Below are 20,867 nucleotides of genomic sequence, written 5' to 3' on the forward strand. Positions count from 1 at the left end.
TACATCCAAAAATAATTTGGGTACAAGTGAATCTAGGATTGGTGACTTAGAATTGCTCTGAATGCCAGGTGGCTTTCTGCTTCTACTCTTCTTGAGATTGTCAAGATTTGATAGCTCAGATATCTCATGAATATCTACTGGTGAAAAATGGGTTACTTTGAAAGGTCAGAGAGTTACTTTGAAGAGTACTTCATTACTGTGATGAATACATTATATAGCAACATTACCTTGGAAGTCTTGCAAGAGCAATTGGAGTTAATTAATGGTTTAATCACAGATCTTCATGGTTGAGTTTAATACTTACAGTTAACTCTCTAAAATTACATGCAACATTTTTTGCTTATACATTTGACCCTTTGGACAGTGTAGGGATTAGAGGCACTGAGCCCTACATAGTTGAAAATCCACATATAACTTTTGTTTTGTTTTGTTTTTGAGACAGAGTCTCACTCTGTTGCCCTGAGTAGAGTGCCATGGCATCAGCCTACCTCATAGCAACCTCAAACTCCTGGGCTCAAGCCATCCTCCTGCCTCAGCCTCCTGAGTAGCTGGGACTATAGGCACGTGCCACAACGCCTGGCTAATTTTTCTATTTTTAGTGGAGATGGGTCTTGCTCTTATTTAGTCTGGTCTCAAACTCCTGAGTTCAAGCAATATTCCTACCTTGGCCTCCCAGAGTGCTAAGATTACAGGCGTGAGCTACCTTGTCTGGCCCCACATACAACTTTCAACTCCCCAAAAACTTTACTACTAATAGCCTGCTGACTGGAAGCCTTACTTGATAACATACACAGTCGATTAACACATACTTTTTTGTGTTACATATATTGTATACTGTATCCTTACAATAAAGTAAGCTACAGAAAAGAAAGTGTTATTAAGAAAATAATAAAAGAAAATATATTTTACTATTCATTAAATAAAAGTGGGTCATGATGAAGGTCTTCATCATCCTCATCTTCACATTGAGTAGGCTGAGGAGGAGAAGGAAGAACAGGAGGAAAAGGAGGAGTTGGTCTTGCTGTCTCAGGAGTGGCAGAGGCAGAAGAAAGTTCACGCAGTTCAAGCCCATGTTGTTCAAAGGTCAACTGCATACTCGTGTGCTTTCTGGAGAAGGAATCTAGATCCTAAGACCTTTAAAACTTTTCGTGATCCTTTCCCCATGCCTTTTCATTTGATCTTCCACTACACCCTGTACAAACTCCTGTCATTATGTCAGTCACACTTTAGTGAACTTGCTTTACCTTTTTCAGAGCTCATTCTGAATATATGAGTTTAATGTATTTTTACTTTCACAATGTTTTGTCTCGTGTTCATTATGACTTTTTACAGGATTTACCCACCTCGAAGCCCTTCCCAACCACTATATGTAGACTTCCTTATTTTTTGAGTAGCTCTTCCACCTATCACAACTAACAGATTTTTAGTTCATTATTTTCAGGTTGTTACTCTTTATCTTCCATTGTAAAACAGGACTGTCTTAGACTCCCAATTTGTATTTTTATGTCCTACCTTCTAGCCCAACCATATGATCTCATAATATCCACCTAAAACAATCAACTTTAGAGGTCTTTTTTATCTACAAAATAATGATGTAGCTCCACTAATGCTAGTATGTGGCCTGAATTATGGGTCATATAAATCTTTCAAAGGTTTACCATTCCTATTAAGCTTACTGTGAAGAATATCATTATAAATTGTATCATGTTGAATTTAGCAGTGGAAGAAATAAATATGCTTATTGAGACATGGCTTTTCTTTTCTGCGATCATTACTACTTTTAAGTGGATCTGTTTATACCTTGTTAAAGAAAGGCAGAACATACTGTCCTAAGGTAAAAAAATCTTTATTTTTTGTAGTTTAAATGGAGGTAGCATTATGTATGTGTGTGTTTAAATGTTCTAAGCTTTACTGGTTAAATAAAGTGCTTCATACTTTCTACCTCTTCTTGCTTTATCTGTGGAAAGTTGTTGCTGCTAAGCCAGGTATTATGATTAAGTGGGAGTACGTCAGATAGTGTAATGGGAAATACAAAAAGATATGTGAAGCTTTTTTGCCTTATTGCGTGTCTAACATTTACCTTTGTCTCACTGTAATATAGGCATAAATTTAAAAATATATATTTATGCATATCCATAATTTGTCATCCATAATTGCAAGCCCTCAGAGGTTCTGAAAAGTATGTTTATGGTCTGTCTTTTCCCATTTAGTGTATTTTTCAGTTTGTTACAGTTTGTATTATAGGAGTGTTCCCCCAGACACTGCTGGGGGTATCATATGATCAATGGCAAATTCTCTTTCTGTAAATCTGAAAAATTCTGAAATTTTTAAGATACTTCTCTGATGCTACAGATTTTAGCTATTAGCAGGTATCTGTTATTTTTGAACGTCTGTGTCTCAAAAGTAATGGTGTTTTAATAACTTTTACATAAGAATATTTTCATGCAAAATACCAGGGAAATAATCATCTACCCTATAACCTAGCAACTGTACTCATAGATATTTAAGATAAATGGAAACTTACATGCACAAAAAATGCCTTGTAAGAGAATTTTCTTAGTGGTTTTGTTCACATATTCCAAAACTGGAAACAACTAAATGTCTACAGCAGAAGAATCGGTAAACACAATTGATAAACAACAAAACATATACTACTAAGCCATTAAAACAAATGAACTACTGATACATGTAACAGTATGGAGGAGTCTCATAAATGTTACATTGAGGGAAAGAAACTGGACACAAAAAATTATGTATGATTTCATTTTATGAAATTCTAGAATAGGCAGATTAAATTGTGGTGTGACAGAAGTCAGATTGGTGGTTAGGGCTTGAGGCACAAAGAGATTTTCTGGGTTGGTGGAAATGGTCTGTGTCTTGATATACATTTCATCAAAACTGATTGAATGTTGCACTTAAGATCTTGGGATTTCACTACATATAAAATATGTCAGTTGTTTTAAATGATTTTAAAATATAGGACAGACACTTAGGAAATGAGAAGTTATAAGACTCCAGACAATTATTTGAATTCAGCATTATGAAATATAATTTTATGACATGTTGGTTGCCTAAGAACAGTTTCCTGTTTTGCAAATGAAAAAGTCATTGTTCCATCACTGTAGAGATGTTTGTCCCTGGTCACAGTTCTGCAAGATACCTTGTGAAATGTCTAAAGTTGAGATGTACAACTTCAGGATGCCATATTTGATCAGTATTCTTTGAGAGAAGAGGAGAGATCAGATAAACTGGTTGAAATCTGGCTGGTAGAAGCTCTAGAGCCTCTGGGCTATAAAACAAACTTAGTAGCAGGTTTTTTAGTTTGAACTTATATTTGAAAAAGAGGTGGTATATATATTCAACAGTAATTTGGCAGGTACATACTGCCAAATTGCATTGTCAAAACCAGAACAATAAGGTGGAAATAACCACTTCCATTAGAAAGTAATTCTATAATAAACTTTGTCTTCTGTTGAGACATACAGCATCATGCTCTGTGAATACAGAGTGGTAGGAATAGTCAGAACACAGTAGTGAAGCCCATCCTGGAGTGAGACGACCATCTGGGTTCAAATTCCAGCTCTGCCATCTAAATCCTGTGCTCTTCTGGGAGGTGATAATACAGCCTGCCATAATGTGGTGTAATCCAGTGGAACATGCCGTCATCTGTAGCAACATAAAACAATGTTTCATGTGCCCCTGCCAACTTTTTAAAAACCTACTTTGCAGTACAATACAGGAAGAAGATATTTGCATGTTTGTTGAATTACTGTTAACTTGACTCCCATCAACTTGTACAAAGACGAACAAAAAAATGGATATGATTTCATCATATGGAAGCAACATCATATGGAAGACTACACCAACACCTGGTGAAGGCTGTGCTGCTCTAACTTTTATTCTCCTCTTGGGGTGATCTCTGTTCTGTTTTCAGTAATCCTGCACCCTGCAAATGACACAGGTTTGCACACAAACTGGCGTGCACATGCAGTTCTCCCATCAGTTTTCTCTTTGGCTTTATCCCAAGTTTGATACTCCATCACCAGCTAATGAGTGGTGGTTTTGTTATGCAAAAGAAGCAGTCCAGTTCAAACATGTTTCCCAGCACCTATTCTCTGTGCAAAACTCTTCTTTCGTGTTTATTTCTTCCTTAATAAAGGTGAATTTGTCCTTTTATTTGCTGACATTTTCAAACTTGTGCCACTTTCTTCTCACTATAGAGAATGACTGGAGGTATACCTACTGCTTTTCTTTCTTTTTATTTATGCAGAATATAACTTATTAATAGACTTCTGGTATTCCATTATTATATGTAGTTTTAAATTTGAAATCTTGATATATTTTAATTTTTAGTACTATCAGTTTTTAGCAAACAAGCTTAAGGAGTTTTATTATAATGAATTTCTAATTCTTCCCTTCCAATATTAATGTGTTTTTGTTTTTAACAAGTAATTTCTGTGGCTTTCAAAGAAATCATTCATTTTTTTCTTCGTCTTTGTACAAGTTGATGAGAGTCAAGTTAATAGTAATTCCACTAGCATGAGCAAATATCTTCTCCCTGTATTCTACTGTAAAGTAGGTTTTTAAAAAGTTGGCATTGGCACATTAAACATTGTTTTCATGCTGTTTTCACTCATCTTTAAATCCCTGTGATTTATTAAAAGCTCACTCAGCAGTCCTATTTACTGTAAATTATAGTACACCATTCTCTGCTGTAACGCCAAAGATAGAGTTTTGTATATCATTACAGCTGCAATAGAGAAGAGAACTGAGAAGCTTGTCACTTGTCCTGATCCTGCCCCTTTTTTGAATCAGGGAGAAAGAAAATTATATCACAAAATTGTATTGTTGGGTTACTTTCTTTGTAAATATTAAGTACTGAAGATTAGCTAATGTATAAAAGTTGGGGACATCTCTACACGAACTTTAAAAGGTGGAACTTTACTGCTTTCTTTTTGTGTGGCTAAAGTTTATCGTATAGGACTTAGACATTTTGGATTTGGAAATAAAGATTTCTCATACCAGTTATTTAAAAAATAAGTTCTAGCAAATAACTTGGGTAGGTGGGTACATGGAGAGTAGGCAGTGATAAATAAGTAAACTCTATTCTCATTGGTTTTACTTTGGGAATGGTGATATTCAACAAACTATAATTTAAGGCAGAAAGAGTATAGAGTAGGTCCTCACTTAATGTCATCGTAGGATCTTGGAAACTGCAACTTTAGGCCTTCCGAGTATAATGACGTTGAAGGGAATGACTTATTCAAGGACCTGCTGTAAGTCATCATGTTACTTAAAGTCACAGTTTCCAAGAACCTGTTGATAACATTCAATGAAGACTTACTATAATGTAGGGACGGCTCCATGAGATGGTAACATCTAGGTTGAAATTGGGGATAGGCTGGATTTGGAAAGAGGGAAGGGTAGAATGACATACAAAGGAGCATTTACAGTGGAGAAATGGGAATATGCACAGAGATGAGTAGGGGGGGAATGATCTAGTTTGACTTTTACAAAATGTTTAATAAACATGAAATAGGTTTGTTAAATAGTAGAAGATTAATTGGTTTAACTTGAGAAGATAGTTTGGGGCCAGATCATAGGTAGCTTAAATGTTTGATATTTTTTGATAGTAATAAGAAACCATTAACGGGTTTGAGACGTGAGAATGTTGAGAAATATGATGATGAGAATTGTGTTTTGGGCAATTAATTGGGCCTTTGTGTATAGACTGGTTGGAGGACAAGACATTTTGTTAACAGCACAGTGTAGTAGTTTTGGTACTGTATCAATAATGACTGGAAGAACAAGGGTGACAACAGTAAATGGAAAGAGTGGTACAAAGAAGCTAAGGTAAATGGGGTGGCCAGACTTTTCGATGATGAGAGACAATCCAGGTTTATGCCTGTCTTTATAGCATAGTGCCTCTTATTTGCTTTTAAATATTTCCTGGTTTGGACAATAAATTACATGATGACCTTAAAGATATTAATAGATTGCCATAGATTTGATAGCACTTGCTAATTAGATTGAGGAAGGAAGGGATGGTGGTGGCATAAAAGACTAGAATGTACAGTCATTAGAAGTTCTTAATGATTTTTATAACTTCACTAAATTTTCCTTTTTGGACAATTAAGCATAAAATTCCCTTACCTTAATACCACAGTCAGATCTTGTATGTTTAAAATCACACTGTGTGTTTTTTTTTTCTTTTAATGAATAGGTCTTGGTTTGGAATATTTAGCAAAATGGTAGATGCTGAAGAGAAGATACTATATTTAATCTTAACATTTCTGTTCATTTCCATGTAAAAGCAGAGCTTTTCAGGAGAACTTTAATAAATCAGTGTACCTTACATAAAAATTTTCCAATAGAAATGCAGCCAGTGGCTGTTGAGAATATCCTGTGTATCAACATGCCATCACTGAGAGAATGGGCTTCCATATGTCAGCACCTTTTGGTTCCTGATTTTTTTTTCCTTACTGAAGCAGGTGGTTATAATCACATATTTATTTTAAGGCTGATGTGTAGATACACCTATGATATATGCGGATGATCTCAAATGCTTAACTTCTCTTGTTTTCCATGTGTAGGCAGAAGGAGAAGACAGCCTGAAGAAGATGCAGCTGATGGAGCTTGCGATTCTGAATGGCACCTACAGAGATGCCAACATTAAATCACGTAAGAATGAGACTGAGGCCCAGGGTTACCACTGTGTCGGCTGTTTTGTCTACAACCTTTCTCCTTTTGGCAGCATAACATGTGAATAGTTCAAACAAAGTAAAGAGTTGAAGTAATTTTGTCACTTGATATGGGACAGACATGTATTTCCTGCTTTCATGAATTGAGGACACCCTTAATTTTATGCCAGCATGTCTAAGTTTTGGGTTTGTTTATTCTTTTGATACCATCTCAATCTCTAAATTCAAGTATTAAGAAATTTCCTATTAAGCTGGAAGCCTTAAATCTGTAATTAACTTATTTTCAAACTGAAGTGTATCTGAATGAAATGACCCTTCCATTGAATTCTGTCCTTTTACTTTGTTTGCATGTCTTCCCTTGGATATTTTTTTCCTATTGATTTCATATGTGAGTTCACAGAGATCAGTGGGTGATAACTATTTTCAGTCCTATTTTTCCTTTATATGTGTCTGTGCATGTTTTTATAAGCCATAAGAGGATTCCTTTTTTATATTTAAAATGAAATAATGTGAAATCTATATTTTGAGACAATCTAAGGTTTACATATGTCATTTATATGAACATAATATATTTAAATTAATTTTTTGAAAGAAATAGAATTTTGAAGTCGTAGCCAGCTTTCTACAATGTAGACAATCCAGTTGGTATTAGAAGTAGTTTCTTTACAAATGGTTGACTTTAATTTACTCATGAGAATGTGAGGAGTATATAGTTAATAATTGGGAATTTAGAAATGGGACTTTTTGTATTATTCTTTCTATGAAGTTAATTCCTAAAGATGCAGGTAATTTATATATTATTTTATTTATATATATATACACACACACACACATAACACACACACACACACACCCCTGGTGGTTATTTGACTAACTTAATACAATGAAAATTACTCTTCCTTTACTTTGAAACTAAAGCTGAGCTTGAGAAATATACCAAAACTGTGTTTCTGTGGACTCCAATTACAAATTATTTTTTAACATCTTTTAATGCAGTGTTTTCTTGTGCTTTTGCATGCACCTTTAGTCTTGTGAAATCTTAAAAAAACATAGATACGTCAAATTTATGAACTAAATATAACCTATTTAATGGTCTCATTCATTTTTTTACAGTGGCTTTTTAATTTTTGTACATTCTTAATCACATTGGGAAAGGGAAAGCTGTTTGCATTTGATTGGTGTGCTTTGGCATTTTTGTGTGATCAGCGCATGTACTAATGATTTCCTTTTATTTTTCTTCTTTCCTGCTTTTTCCATTCTTTTTTCTACTCCTCTCTCATTTTCCCATATTTTATACTGCTATCTCTATACTTCTTTCTAAATTTCTTTGCTTACTGTAGCAGCCCTTGCCTTTTCTCTTGCAGCAACAGCCCAGGCTGCTCCAAGGATCATTACTGGGCCTGCGCCTGTTCTCCCACCAGCTGCCCTGCGTACTCCTACGCCAGCTGGCCCTACCATAATGCCTTTGATCAGACAAATACAGACCGCTGTCATGCCAAACGGAACTCCTCACCCAACTGCTGCAATAGTTCCTCCAGGCCCGGAAGCTGGTTTAATCTACACACCTTATGAATACCCCTACACATTGGCACCAGCTACGTCAATCCTTGAGTATCCTATTGAACCTAGTGGTGTATTAGGTAAGTTCTTCTCCCTGTGTGGTTAACATCATTCTTTATAAATTTTGCTGCCCCCAACTTGGAAATGATTTTATCAGTTTTCTGAGAGGCAAGACAAGTTTCCATTAGGAAAGACTGAAAACTTATTTCAGCCTCTCATAAGATTCCATTATATAATATAATATATGTTAAATTATGTTTAAATGCACCTTAAATTTATTCAGATCCACTTTGATAACTGAAATCCACTTTGGTTGGATAAATTTGTTATATACATTTTAAACAAAATACTGTGCACATTTGACATTACTTGAGGTCATTCTGAGTTTTAGGTCTCACCCCATGGCCTATCACCTCCATCAGCTCCACCTCCCAAAGTTATATTTCTTTTGTCTCAAAGACTTATTTAATTGTCTAAATTTTAAATTTCTATGTGAACATATTTTGAGATCTTTATAAAATTAATATTGTGTGTGTTTTTAATATTTGTGATCACTTAAAATATGAAAGGGACCAGCTAAATACAGTCATGCGTTGCTTAACGACAGGGATAAGTTTGAGAATTGCATCATTAAGCGATTTCATCATTGTGCAAACACCATAGAGTGTACTTATACAGTCATAAATAATACAGCCTGCTGCACACCTAGGCTGTATGGTATAGCCATTATAATCTTGTGGGACCACCATTGTATGTGTGGCCCATCGTTCCCCTAAACGTCGTTATTCCGTGCATGACTGTAGTTACCTTCTTAAGGTTTCAGTTTTTGTCTTTTGAAGTCCTGGTCAATATTAAACATGAGAAATACTTTTAATTTCAGTAGTACAGTGTGGAATAGATGAGTAAATACAAAGTTACTGAATTCAGAATCACACAAGGCAAAGATTAAAATCATACTATAAACGCTTGGTTTTACGTGAACAAAAAGTGGTGTGCTTGCAAAAGACATTACTGATGCCTTTTTTTTATAGAGTGGATTGAAATGCCAGTCATGCCTGATATTTCAGCCCATTGACTTGCTGGATGAAGGACTAGAATACAGCAGCTGTTATAACACGACCAGTCAATGTGGAACAAACTTTCTGTGCAACCCCTTTGTTTTACCAGACAGAATTTGAATACTTTTTTTCCCTGAATTGTGTATGACCTTGGTGCTGCATGCATGCTGTTGACTTTTAAGACTTTGATCTTATAAGGGTTTTTTTCCAGCATTAATGTTGATTTATAAAAATTTGAAAGTCTTTAATGAACTGGGACACAAAGATTTAAGCTCGAAAATTCATTGTTCAGTTAAAGCCACAATGCTCTGTATGTTATCTGTGTGTGTGCATGCACTCAGGTGCCTTTTGTTTTATCAACAAATACATTTTATTGTACATGTTTTCCGTTTATCTCTAAATCATTGTATAAAGTAATTATAGGTCAGAATTATACCACAGATCTGTTTATGAGAGGCTTGTTTCTGTTGCACATTTCTTGAAGCATTTTTAAAATAACATGTAACCTATAACCTTGTTTAAGTTTTCCTTTCTATTAATACTCTGTCCTGTGGTCCTATGCATGCTCCTTCCCCCAGAACTCCTCTCTGCTGCACCCACAGCATCTGTTCCCGAGGAGTTTGACTCTTGACTTCCTGCAGGGCTGGGACTCTTAGCCACCAGCTCCTGTTCCAGCACTTTCAATGCAAGATCTCCCTGATTTTGCCACATGGAATTATACTTGTATATGAGTAGCTTATCTAAAATGAATAAGGGGTGATGGACCAGTTTACTGCTTAGAAACAGCAAGAGGCACTGCAGTAAAATTTATTTCTCATTGTAAAGGAACATGTTTTTTGTTTTTTTGAGAAATTTTTATTTATAAAAAAATTACTAGACTGGCAAAGAGCAAAATATACAGATCCCTAATTGGCATTCATAAGGTGAATAGTAATGAATACTAAATGGAAAAATCTTATAATCCATTTTATTTCTTGCTTTACCACCTAAGCAGTAAAATATGTTATTGACCACTTGGAGAACTGAGAAAATTATTTTAAATTGCAAAGTTATAATAAATTTGCACACAGATAACATGCATGCTATATATCAAGTCTCACATTAAATTATTTTAACATAAGCAGTGCCCTTCAAAACAGATGCAGACATGTGTGTTGGTAGTAGTGAGGAGATTGGTATTAGCATCAAATCTTCATTGATGACTAATTTTTAATTCCCTTCCTTTTATCTTTAGGTATGGCTTTCCCAACGAAAGGCTAAGAATTCAAGAACGGTCTTAACTGAACCCTCATCAGATCTGAATTTAACAAATGCTTAGTCTCAGCAGCCTCCGGGGGAAAAAAAGCTTAGCCTAGCAGTCAGTGACTTACTTGCACTTTTTGCACATAGATATAAAGTAAAATTATGTTATTAATTTGGTTTAGTCTGTAATATTACAAAGTAATGGTAATTTATAAAGGAGTGTATAGTAGTATACTGACTGCTAAGTGTACTATACTGTTTGCTTTACTAATCACCTAATTCATTGCAGTTCATACTTATTGACTCAAAGTTTAAAACCACAATCTGTAGGCTTTAAGAATTGCTTTTAAACCTTTTTAAGTGATAAACTCTGGAAGTGGTCTTAAGGTTAGCAAATAATTGTCAGTATTAAACACGGCATTATTTAATTAGTCCTGCTGCAAGAAAGGCACTTCAGTGAATATGTGACTAGTAAAGCTTAAATATGTTTGGATCTAATAGAGTTCATGAAATACTGTAACTTGGGAATTGTAAATGAATGGATAAAATAGGTTAAGGCCAAGATGTTTGAAATGAATGCAATATTAATAGATGCATATATACATGACATATTATGGTTAATTTTAAAACTACTGTGCCTTAACGTGTTTCTTAAACTTTTGTAGTAAATGAACATTTGAAATCCATTTTGATAAACGTGCTGTTAATGTTTTTTTCCCCCTTGTGAATGTTTTCTAACTTTGTCTTGGTAATTACAATTTAACTAGGTGCGGTGGCTACTAAAGTTCGAAGGCACGATATGCGTGTCCATCCTTACCAAAGGATTGTGACCGCAGACCGAGGTTAGTTTAGTTCTGCAGTTCTTGTTTATAAGAAATGCGTTGGGTGTCCATAAAATTTGCAACACCACACCTGATGGAAAAAATGTAACTGCTTACCTGCACACAGTTTCTTTTCCTTTTCTAAATTCATTTGTAGTAATTGACAGATTTAAGGGTTGGGTTTTTTGTTTTGTTTTTTTTTCTCCCTTCATACTTTAACTTATTAAATCTTCTATTATACACTATGATTTATTCCTACTAAAACGTAAATTAGTCAATTTGGGGAGCTATTAAATTTTGATGTTGCCGTAATTACTTTTCAGTAATAACTTTTGCTAAAATTTACCTTTTAATTGTTTGAAATTTGGGGTTGGTATTGCAAAATGAATCGAACGGATGGTGCTTTTATGAGAGAAGTAAAGGAATATATGCCTCCTGTATACTTTTGGAGAAAACTGAAGATTTAGTTTCCATTTTTCTTTATAATATTTGAGCCACTGTGTAAACATGAGGGTGTACATGTTTAGCACTTAGTTGAAATCAACAAGGAAGGACTGTGAAGGTAACTTTCATGTAGTTGAATTTTTTTATACATTAGAAAGTCAATTCCCTTTTATTCTTACATTCTCTTGCCAAAATGGATCCTTTGATTTTTGTCATTTGCTGCTAAAATATATTCTCTGAAGGTAAACTATCTTTTGAAGTTTTGTGGTGATACGCGATCCAGCTGTTTAAATATCCTTTTTGACTAACCTGTGACTGGAAAATAAGTCTTCATTTTTCTCCTTTACAACATTTGTGATTTGTGTCCTATATATGCCCTTGGACCCTTTTATAAATTATTTATGCTTATTGAGGAGTGATAGTTTTCGGTTTATTGACATTGAATTGTTTTCTCAGTTTTTCATCACAAGGTATAGAAATTTCAGGCATGGTAGAAAAGGATTTTTTATAAGTTTCTGTAATGGCGTATTACCTACAGTTAAATTGATCAGAGTCATTGATATTAGTAGGAAAAAAGTAATGAATTTACGTTCCAATCGTACATCTTCTATAGATTTATGAAAGACCTACCTACTTTATATGGTCTCCTTGAATACTAATGATAAATATTAGGCACAACTGTTCTCCACATGAGAAATAAAATGTCTTCTCAAAGACATCATTGATATTTATTTAGCATCATATGTAATTAAAGAGCCTTGAAGACTTTTAAACTAATATATACATTACTTGTAGTGATTATTCAGTGAACAAAGTTGGACCCCCCCAGCTCAGTGACTGTGGAGATAATACGTCTTGTAAATGTTATATATGCGCATATGTGCCACCTCTCTTTCATCAGAGCATGTCTCCTAGGGATGGGGACATTTTTTTAAAAGTCACTTTCATTTTAAGAAACTGGATAACTCTGTGAATAATTTGAAGCTTTATTTATATTGCTAATGTCTAAAATAGTTCTGAAGAGTATTTTAAAGTAGGTAGTTTTTCCCCCCTGGTAATCTTTCCTCATATGCCTCCTTTTAGGAGATTCCTCATAATTTTGTTTTAACACAATAAGTATTGGCCTACTTAATACTCCAGTCCCTTGAGATAGTTGAAAATATTAGAGGAATATTTTATTGTATTTGGAAAATTACAACACATTCCATGCATGGCTCTTTTGTGGTTATATGTGTTTTGATTAGTCCTGTCACTGTTTTTATTCAAAATGCAATGTCAGCAAACCGAATTGCTAATTTTTTTTTAATAACAGAATACTTGTATACTTATTATCACTGCATGCACTCATTGGGTCTAAGGGAGATGTCCGAAGTCCTTCACTTAAATTATTTTATGATACTACTGTTTTCTCTATTTTTGAGGTTTTTTAAATTATTTTTTAAAAATCTTTTGAAGAGATTATTATAAGCATTCATTTAATGCAAGGAAACTCAGCCCTTGGACATAGAACCATGTAATTGTGTATGAGCAATTAGAGTACTACATGGTTGACCAATACCTAGTTCTTTACTAAAAATAAACCCACCTCTACACATACTTTAAAACAATTTGAAGCCTATAAAAGACCACTGACTTTTTAGTTGTCATGAACTATAAATGGTTTTGCACAGTGAACACACCTGTGTGTACTGTAAGAGGCCGGGGCTTGGCAGAGGATGGATTCTAGGTGCACTGGTATATATAAGTGGTAGTTTGCTTTGTTTATGTATTCCACACTCAAAAACACATACTGAGAAAATTTTCTGAGTAATGATTTTACAAAACTATCATTCATAATGAAAATTTTAAGTAATATCAAAAAATGCTTTAAGATTTCATACTTTGGAATACCTGTGAAATAGTATGACTACATCATGTTAATATTTATTTTCTTTGATTTTGGAGCAGCAGTTTTTATTTTAAATAAAATTCCACTTTTTTAAAGAAATTCAGGGAAGATTTGGTCACATTGAAGATACAATATTTTTATAGTATTTATAAACTGTTCTAAATGATAGACTTTAGAAAGCATTTTTGTCATATGAAGGTAAATCAGTCCATTATATAGATCATTTAAACTCTGTGAACATTACACCTGCTAAGTTGTGATTGATGAAGTGGCACAGAACCTAACTTTGCACTGAGTATCTTTTCACTCACATCTCCTCTGCCTTAGTCACATGGCAACAGTACAGAAAATTCTACCAAACCTCAGAATATAGTAGAAAAAATAATTAAGCTGTTGAATGAGTCTTAAAATCATACTACTGTTAAGTGGACCAAGTTTGATGAAGCAGGAATGTAACAGGTTGATTAAGGAAGGAACAACTCAAGGACATTGGGAATGATAACTTTTCCACTTGAGAACTACTTTATGTTTTACTGTAATTTTTTAAATTTTTTTGTTCTTTTTGTTATTTTGCAAAAGAAAATAGTATTTACAGGTGGCTTCTTTTAAAATATAAAAATATAAAGCAGGAATGTATATGAAATGTCAGATTTTATTGTATTTGCAGAGTATTAGCTTTGAAATTGAATAAAGAAAGCTGTTTGTAGTTTTAAAATGCCTTATTGGTATCAATTAGAAATTTCTTCTATTTTTTGATGTACTTAGAGCTTTTCAAGTATAGAATTTTAAATGGCAGGATTTTACAGTGTTTACATGCAAGTGCATTTTATAAGTGTTCTATATGTGTAAAATAGTATTTTCAACTGGAAAATGGTGGCTAGTGCAAAAGCCCTGGCCTTTTTCTGGTTCCCATGATGTTGCCTACACTGATAGACTACAGTTTAGTATTGCTTTGTATCATGAGGCCAAGAAATTCCATGTTGTTTGTACATAGAATAATTGAAAAAGCAATAAACATTTATTGAACAAAAGAAACTTGTTTGGCCCAGAGTTTATGTTGAACCAAATTGTTCATAGAAATTTAAATTTCTTTAGATTCATTTCTGTTAATCAGTTATTAATAATCACATCCATCATTAATAGTTGCTTTAATGCTTGCATCCAAGAGAGTACTAATGCTTAATAGCAGTCAGAGACTGATAACTGTACTGACTGTTTCAAAATTCTGTATACCAAACCTATTCATTGTTGTTTTTCAATTTCCTTCATTGACTGCTACTAACTATTAGTTGTTAGTTGTATTTTATTTCTATTTTTCCCTGTTAACCAGTTTTTTGTTTTTTGTTTTTTGTTTTTGTGGGAGTGGGCTCTTCTTCATTCGTTCAAATCATGATATGAAATTGTCATGATTTTTATTGTATTCTGTAGATGGTGTCAATCAGTTTGTCAGAATTAAACATGCTTTTTTTTTATTAGTTGTGATTAGTTTTTCATGTTGTCATTAAGCCGTCACTAGCTGAAACTAATCTCTTCTCTATCTTTTCTTTTCTTTTTTTTGTTTTGTTTTTTGTTTCTAACCACCCAGCCGCCACCGGCAACTAACCTATGACCTTCTGACCTCTGAACTCTTCACCCAATGATGACCTGACCATGCCTGCCTGCTGATCAGTTAACTGGTAATCGCCTTTGCTTGCCTGTCGTCAGTGCAGCGAGCTGAGGCACTTGTCCGTTCGTCTTACCATCTAACCAAACAAAAGACAAAGAAATTGTTGTCCTCCAACTCAGCTTTTTTTTTTTTTTTCCCTGTTTGGGTGAAAGTGGTTCTAGAACCTGCACTGAATAGTAGTAAAGCAATAAGGCCCAATTCATCCCACAGCACTGATCATCTTTTAATGTCCCACCCTAAACGAACGGTAAGAAGGCCTCTCTTAAGAAGGGGAGACAGATGGCCCTTAACTACTCAATGACAGAGGCAGTTACTGTGAGAGACTTCTAGGAATCTTTTTCTTCTCATAGCGAAGTCAAAGCTCTCTCTGAATGTACTGTGTGATGATACATCATGCATGAACCTTCGGTCAGGGATGTCATTGGTGAAGTGATTTCAAAAAGTATTCAAAATTTGATATGCTGTTTAGTCACTACAGTGCCCTCAAAGGGCAGAAGTTGCAGCCTTTTTTATATTGCCTGCCAAAATTTGAAGTATTAGAAAAAAGTGTGCCATGAGAGAAAAACTTAACGAGTTTTGAAAAGTAATGCAAAGAACAAAACTGCAACACTATTTTTAAAAAGATAACTATCTGAGTTAAAATTACTGAACCTTTATTTTACACCTTCTTAAAAAAAATATATGAGAACAAGGTACATGCATTATGTGTCACATTACTGGGCAAACTGTTCAAGTATTTTTTTTAAACCTCCCTGTATAGAAAAAATCATTAAGGATGTAAAAGCCATGCTTGCCTATTTGCTGTATACATGTAATGAAATTGTAGATAAAGTGTAGTGCATTGAAACAAATGAACAAAAAGTAGATACTTTTACTATACAAGGGTGCTGGTGCAGAAAAAAATATATATATTTTTGGAAATGTAGCATTTTATACTTTCAAGTGTTATAAAAAAAAGAAAAAGAACAAAGAAACCCTTTATTTCATGAAATGATTTTTTTCTGGTGGTTGTCAAGAAACAAAAGACCAAAAGAGCCTTTTTGTCTTTCTTTTTTATTTTTTAAGTATTGGAATAAGTCTAAAGAAAAGAAAGTGCCTTATTTTCCTTCATGGTCATTTAGTCAAGTGTCTCGTAAGATCAGCTCCTCCCTCAGAATACAAGTTAATGCATGTTACTCAGTCGCCCAGTATGTGAAAGAAGGTATGAGGGAGACAAATGAGTTGATGGTCTGAATTATATGATTTTTGCCACAGTTACCTTGATGCAAATTTGCCAAATCTGATACTGTGAAAAAATTTGATAACTTTTCTAATGTCTTGAATAGTAAGTTTGAAAACATCATTCTTTTAAAAATCATAATTGAGTACTTTGGTTATTGGAGTCTTCAATGTTAGCCCAGAGGATTCTGAGATTAAAATTATGTGTGATCTGAGCATCAGTTTACAGACAAAATTAGAGTTTTATTTTATTTGGAGAAGGGGGAATGCATTAGAGTTTTCTTTTTTAATTAATTGGAGATAATAAAGTACATAGCAAACTTTTTCACAAAAGTGAATCTTTGTGATTTTCATTCTGGAAACAGTGTTTTTAAATGAACCAAATTTAATCAAACTTCTATATATCATACCAGATAACTTATGTAGTCCATCTCTTGGCTGGTTTCAGTAACCTCTCCTCCCCCCACCCAATACAAACCCCACCTTTCAACTTTAAAAGAATGTGAAAAACTAGCATCATTGTGCATATAAATACTGAACTACATTTCAGCTTAAGCTTCTAATTTCTCATGGAGTTCAAACAGTTAGTTTTGTAGTTGAAGCAATTTGTGCACAATGCCTACATCTAAACACTTGAGTATCATCATTTACTGCTCAGTACCAGATGTGGCAAATCTCGAGTGACAGTGGATCCCCCTCTTATCAACTCATCCCCTCCTCCACACCTTCCCAGCGTCATAGTCAGAGGCCAGCAGGGAGCTCAGTCAGCACCTTCTCGGTAACCTCTCCACCATCTTGTTTCACTTGGAAATTTCAGTTTATTTACTATGCAATAGACATTCATTGTTTTGTATCCAGCTAGCTTTGGTTTAACGTGCCACTGCTTTGTCTTTCTGTTACACATACAGTTGTTTTGATTTATTTACAATATATGCTGTGCCATTTTGATTTTTATATTGTTTGATTGGTTGAATAAATTTGCGACACTCAAACACTTGAGGTGATAGTTGTTAAAAACGATACCAGTATTTGATCCAGTTTCATCTCAACTATGTTATACCTGGACATTTTAGATGTTTATCAAAGGTCTTTTATGGGGAAGAAAGCAAACGTATGAAATAATAAATGTATGACATTTATGAGTAATGTTGGCTCTGAACAAATTTTTGAAAACTTGGTTGACAAAATTTTGGATCAACTGAAAAAAAAGCATGACTTTTGAAATCTCTGAATGCCTTGGTTCTCAGTATTATCATTCTTTATATTGAATTTATTTCTTATTAAAATGTGTAGTTTTTAAGATTTTTTTTCTGACAGTATTATGTAATTTTTTAGCGTGGGTAGATGGGAGTGTCGCTTGTATGTTACCGTACAGCTGACATGTATTTTTGTCTATTCTTTATTATCTTAGTAGTTTCATGCTATGTATGTACCATAACCAACCTATTGCCTATGAGAAACATGTAAGATAATGTATTTACAGCCATTGTTACAAGTTTATAATGTATTTTTCTATCTTGTTTTATATGTATGTTATATAACATTCAAAAAGAATTTTTTTCTTGATTGAGAAAAGGATACAAAATGCAAAATCCACAATTTTGATAACTGAAAATTGCCAATTGTTTTGCAGTACTTTATTATATTGGGTGTCTTGTCTTTTTTGGGCTTTTAGTTAGCTAATGAATGAATACATTAGACACTTCTGGGTTTTAGTTGGGATTTTACATAGCTTGCATTTTAATTCTTTGGTTCTTTGCTGTTTCTATTAACCCATAGCATTATTTTAATAAATGTTATAATACCAACCTACTAACTCTGGACTATGTCTGTTTATTAACCTTTACGTGTTTAATTAAAATAAACAAATAAAGACAAAAGAATGTAAAGTCTTGAGTTACTGGACTAACCCTGAAGAACGTGACCACAGATAACATAGCGTGACTTGTTTTCATGTTGTTTGTCAGCTGACAGTTCCGCACACTACTGTTAAAATGGCTTTGGTTATTCTGGTCTTTTACTTGGGGGAGGGTAGATGCCAGTAGAGATGGGAACAAGGTAGCATTTGTTTGAGGCATTCTTCTAGTCTTGCCACTTGCCTTTCAGCATCTGCGTTACTAATTCCACACTCTCTTATTTTTCCTTCTCCAAAATAATCACTGTCTGCTCACAGCATAAAAAGTAAAGAGATTCATTGTAATGATACCCGGAGAAACCAGTTTGATTCTTTGTTGAACCATTTCTTTTAATTTCTGCAAATAGGTAATGTTATGGTCGCATTATAAAGCAAAGAATCTGATATTTTACCTGTATTTAGATTTTCATTTTACCTTGACAGTTTTCCCTTTGTAAAGCATTGAATTTGTTTAGCCAACTGCTCCTTTTAAGGGAGCTCAATGTAGGTAGAGCCAAAAGCTGATTGGCTCTGCTTCTGGGGACAGTTCAGAGTAAGTGATTAATAACAATTACACAGCCCCACCTTGCTCCTTCTCAAACCGTCAGCACCTTAGTGAGTTTTCCTCAGGTATTTTTCCACTCTCTCCCACTTCCAAAATACAATCAGACTCATACATTAAACAAGTTTCAGAGGGAAGAACACTGGAAGTTGAAGTTGTAAATGATTCATTTCTTGCATGCAAATCAATTTAAGAGTTCTTAAATATTCTCATGCTTTTCTTGGCTGCAGCCTGAATAAATTGATCCTTCATTATGAATTCTTTAGTTAATTCTTGAGGTGCATTTCTATTTCACAGATTGGGAATTGCCTTTTCTGTGAAATAGTTCTCCTAGATTTTTAAAAAAAATTCTCAGGATGAATATTTGCATTTGTAAATAATGTTTTATCTTTGTAGATTACATTTTATTTATTTAGAGTTCAAAAATTTGTGGCTGAAATGAGTTACATGTAATAGAAGACAAAAGTATACCAACATGGTCTTAACCAATCACCGTCGGAGTGTCCTCATTTCATGTATGCATATATATACATATAAATATATAGAATAGTTATAACAGCTGACTTAATCACAATTGAGATGGCCATTGGGATCATGTAAACAAGTATAGTCATTTCTCTAATGGGAGGGGCAGTAATACCCATAATACACTGATACTACTAGTGGATTATTGGTAGGTAAGTAGGGTTTTGTTTTGGTTTGTTTTGTTTGAGACAGTTTCGCTCTGTCACCCTGGCTAGAGTGCAGTGGTGTCATCATAGCTCACTGCAACCTCATAGGCAGGCGGTCCTCCTGCCTCAGCCTCCCGAGTAGCTATAACTACAGGCATGTCCCACTCACTGCACCTGGCTAATTTTTCTATTTTTAGTAGAGATGGGCTCTTGCTTTTGCTCAGGCTGGTCTTGAACTCCTGAGCTCAAGCGATCCTCCCACCTTGGCGTCTGAGAGTGCTAGGATTACAGACGTGAGCCAAATCACCCGGCCGGTAGATTTAATATGCTACTATTTGTACATGTTCTGACTGCCATGATAGTTCATTACTAATCTGTGAAAATTAGAAGATTTTTGTGAAGCTGCTAATACACATGTCGTCATGGTACCATGTCACTTAAATTTTAAAAGTTCTATGCAATTCTCTGAAGCCTATCAATGCAGTCTCATCTCATTTTCAGTTAACGGTACTTTATAATTATGTCACATTGTAACCTTTTATGTTGGAAAAGTTATAAAAGGCAGTTTTAAAAGGTGAAAATAAGATTACAAATCCCATTTTTATACAGGTTGCAATAGTATTAAACATGGAACTACCAAATTCCTTGGATAGTAAAATTCTATAGTCACTTGACTATTTTATACCATTATTTGACAAAATAATTGAAACGTTGGGCTTTCAGTCAAGGCATTGACGAAATTAATATAGTTAAGCTTTTCTTTTTTTCCTTTAAGCAAAATGTCAGGAAAAACTTAACATGAAAGTAGGTATTCACATACACTCTAGTGCAGTACCATGTGATACAGTCCACATACGGGATCATGACAGCTCCCTGACTATAAAACCAAGATGCTCATTACTACCAAATTAAGAATCTCTTTAGCAACAAAGTCAAACACTTTTATATATGACAGTCTAAGGTTTCTGTAGTTTGGGGTGGGGTGAAAGTTTGTTTGCTTGTTTGGCTGGGATGGGATGTTTGTCTTTATTCTTTGATAAGAACTAGCTCTTATAGCATTTCCAACAAGTGATTTTTGGTAGAATCAAACATACTGCCCAATTATAATTCGTTATTTAGCAAAAATTACTCTCAAACCTTTT

General features: G+C 34.2%; 1 protein-coding gene across 4 annotated transcripts in view; it reads left to right on the forward strand.

Moving 5' to 3' along the window:
• QKI (QKI, KH domain containing RNA binding) overlaps nt 1–19,266 on the forward strand; it is a 156,194-nt gene extending 136,928 nt beyond the window's left edge. The window contains exons 5-8 of one of the 4 annotated variants that reach the window (XM_069487641.1): nt 6,594–6,681; nt 8,042–8,341; nt 11,329–11,403; nt 15,300–19,266. In XM_069487641.1, coding sequence (XP_069343742.1) covers nt 6,594–6,681; nt 8,042–8,341; nt 11,329–11,403; nt 15,300–15,316 — 480 coding nt within the window. In that variant the 3' untranslated portion in view covers nt 15,317–19,266. Of the gene's footprint in view, nt 1–6,593; nt 6,682–8,041; nt 8,342–9,292; nt 9,474–10,553; nt 10,655–11,328; nt 11,404–15,299 lie in introns of those variants that run through there. The other 3 variants (XM_069487640.1, XM_069487643.1, XM_069487644.1) reach the window with 3 other exon arrangements.
• The last annotated feature ends 1,601 nt before the right edge of the window (nt 19,267–20,867 follow it).

This window comes from Eulemur rufifrons, chromosome 15 (assembly GCF_041146395.1).
Source record: "Eulemur rufifrons isolate Redbay chromosome 15, OSU_ERuf_1, whole genome shotgun sequence".
In the NCBI taxonomy this organism is placed as follows: Eukaryota; Metazoa; Chordata; class Mammalia; order Primates; family Lemuridae; genus Eulemur; species Eulemur rufifrons.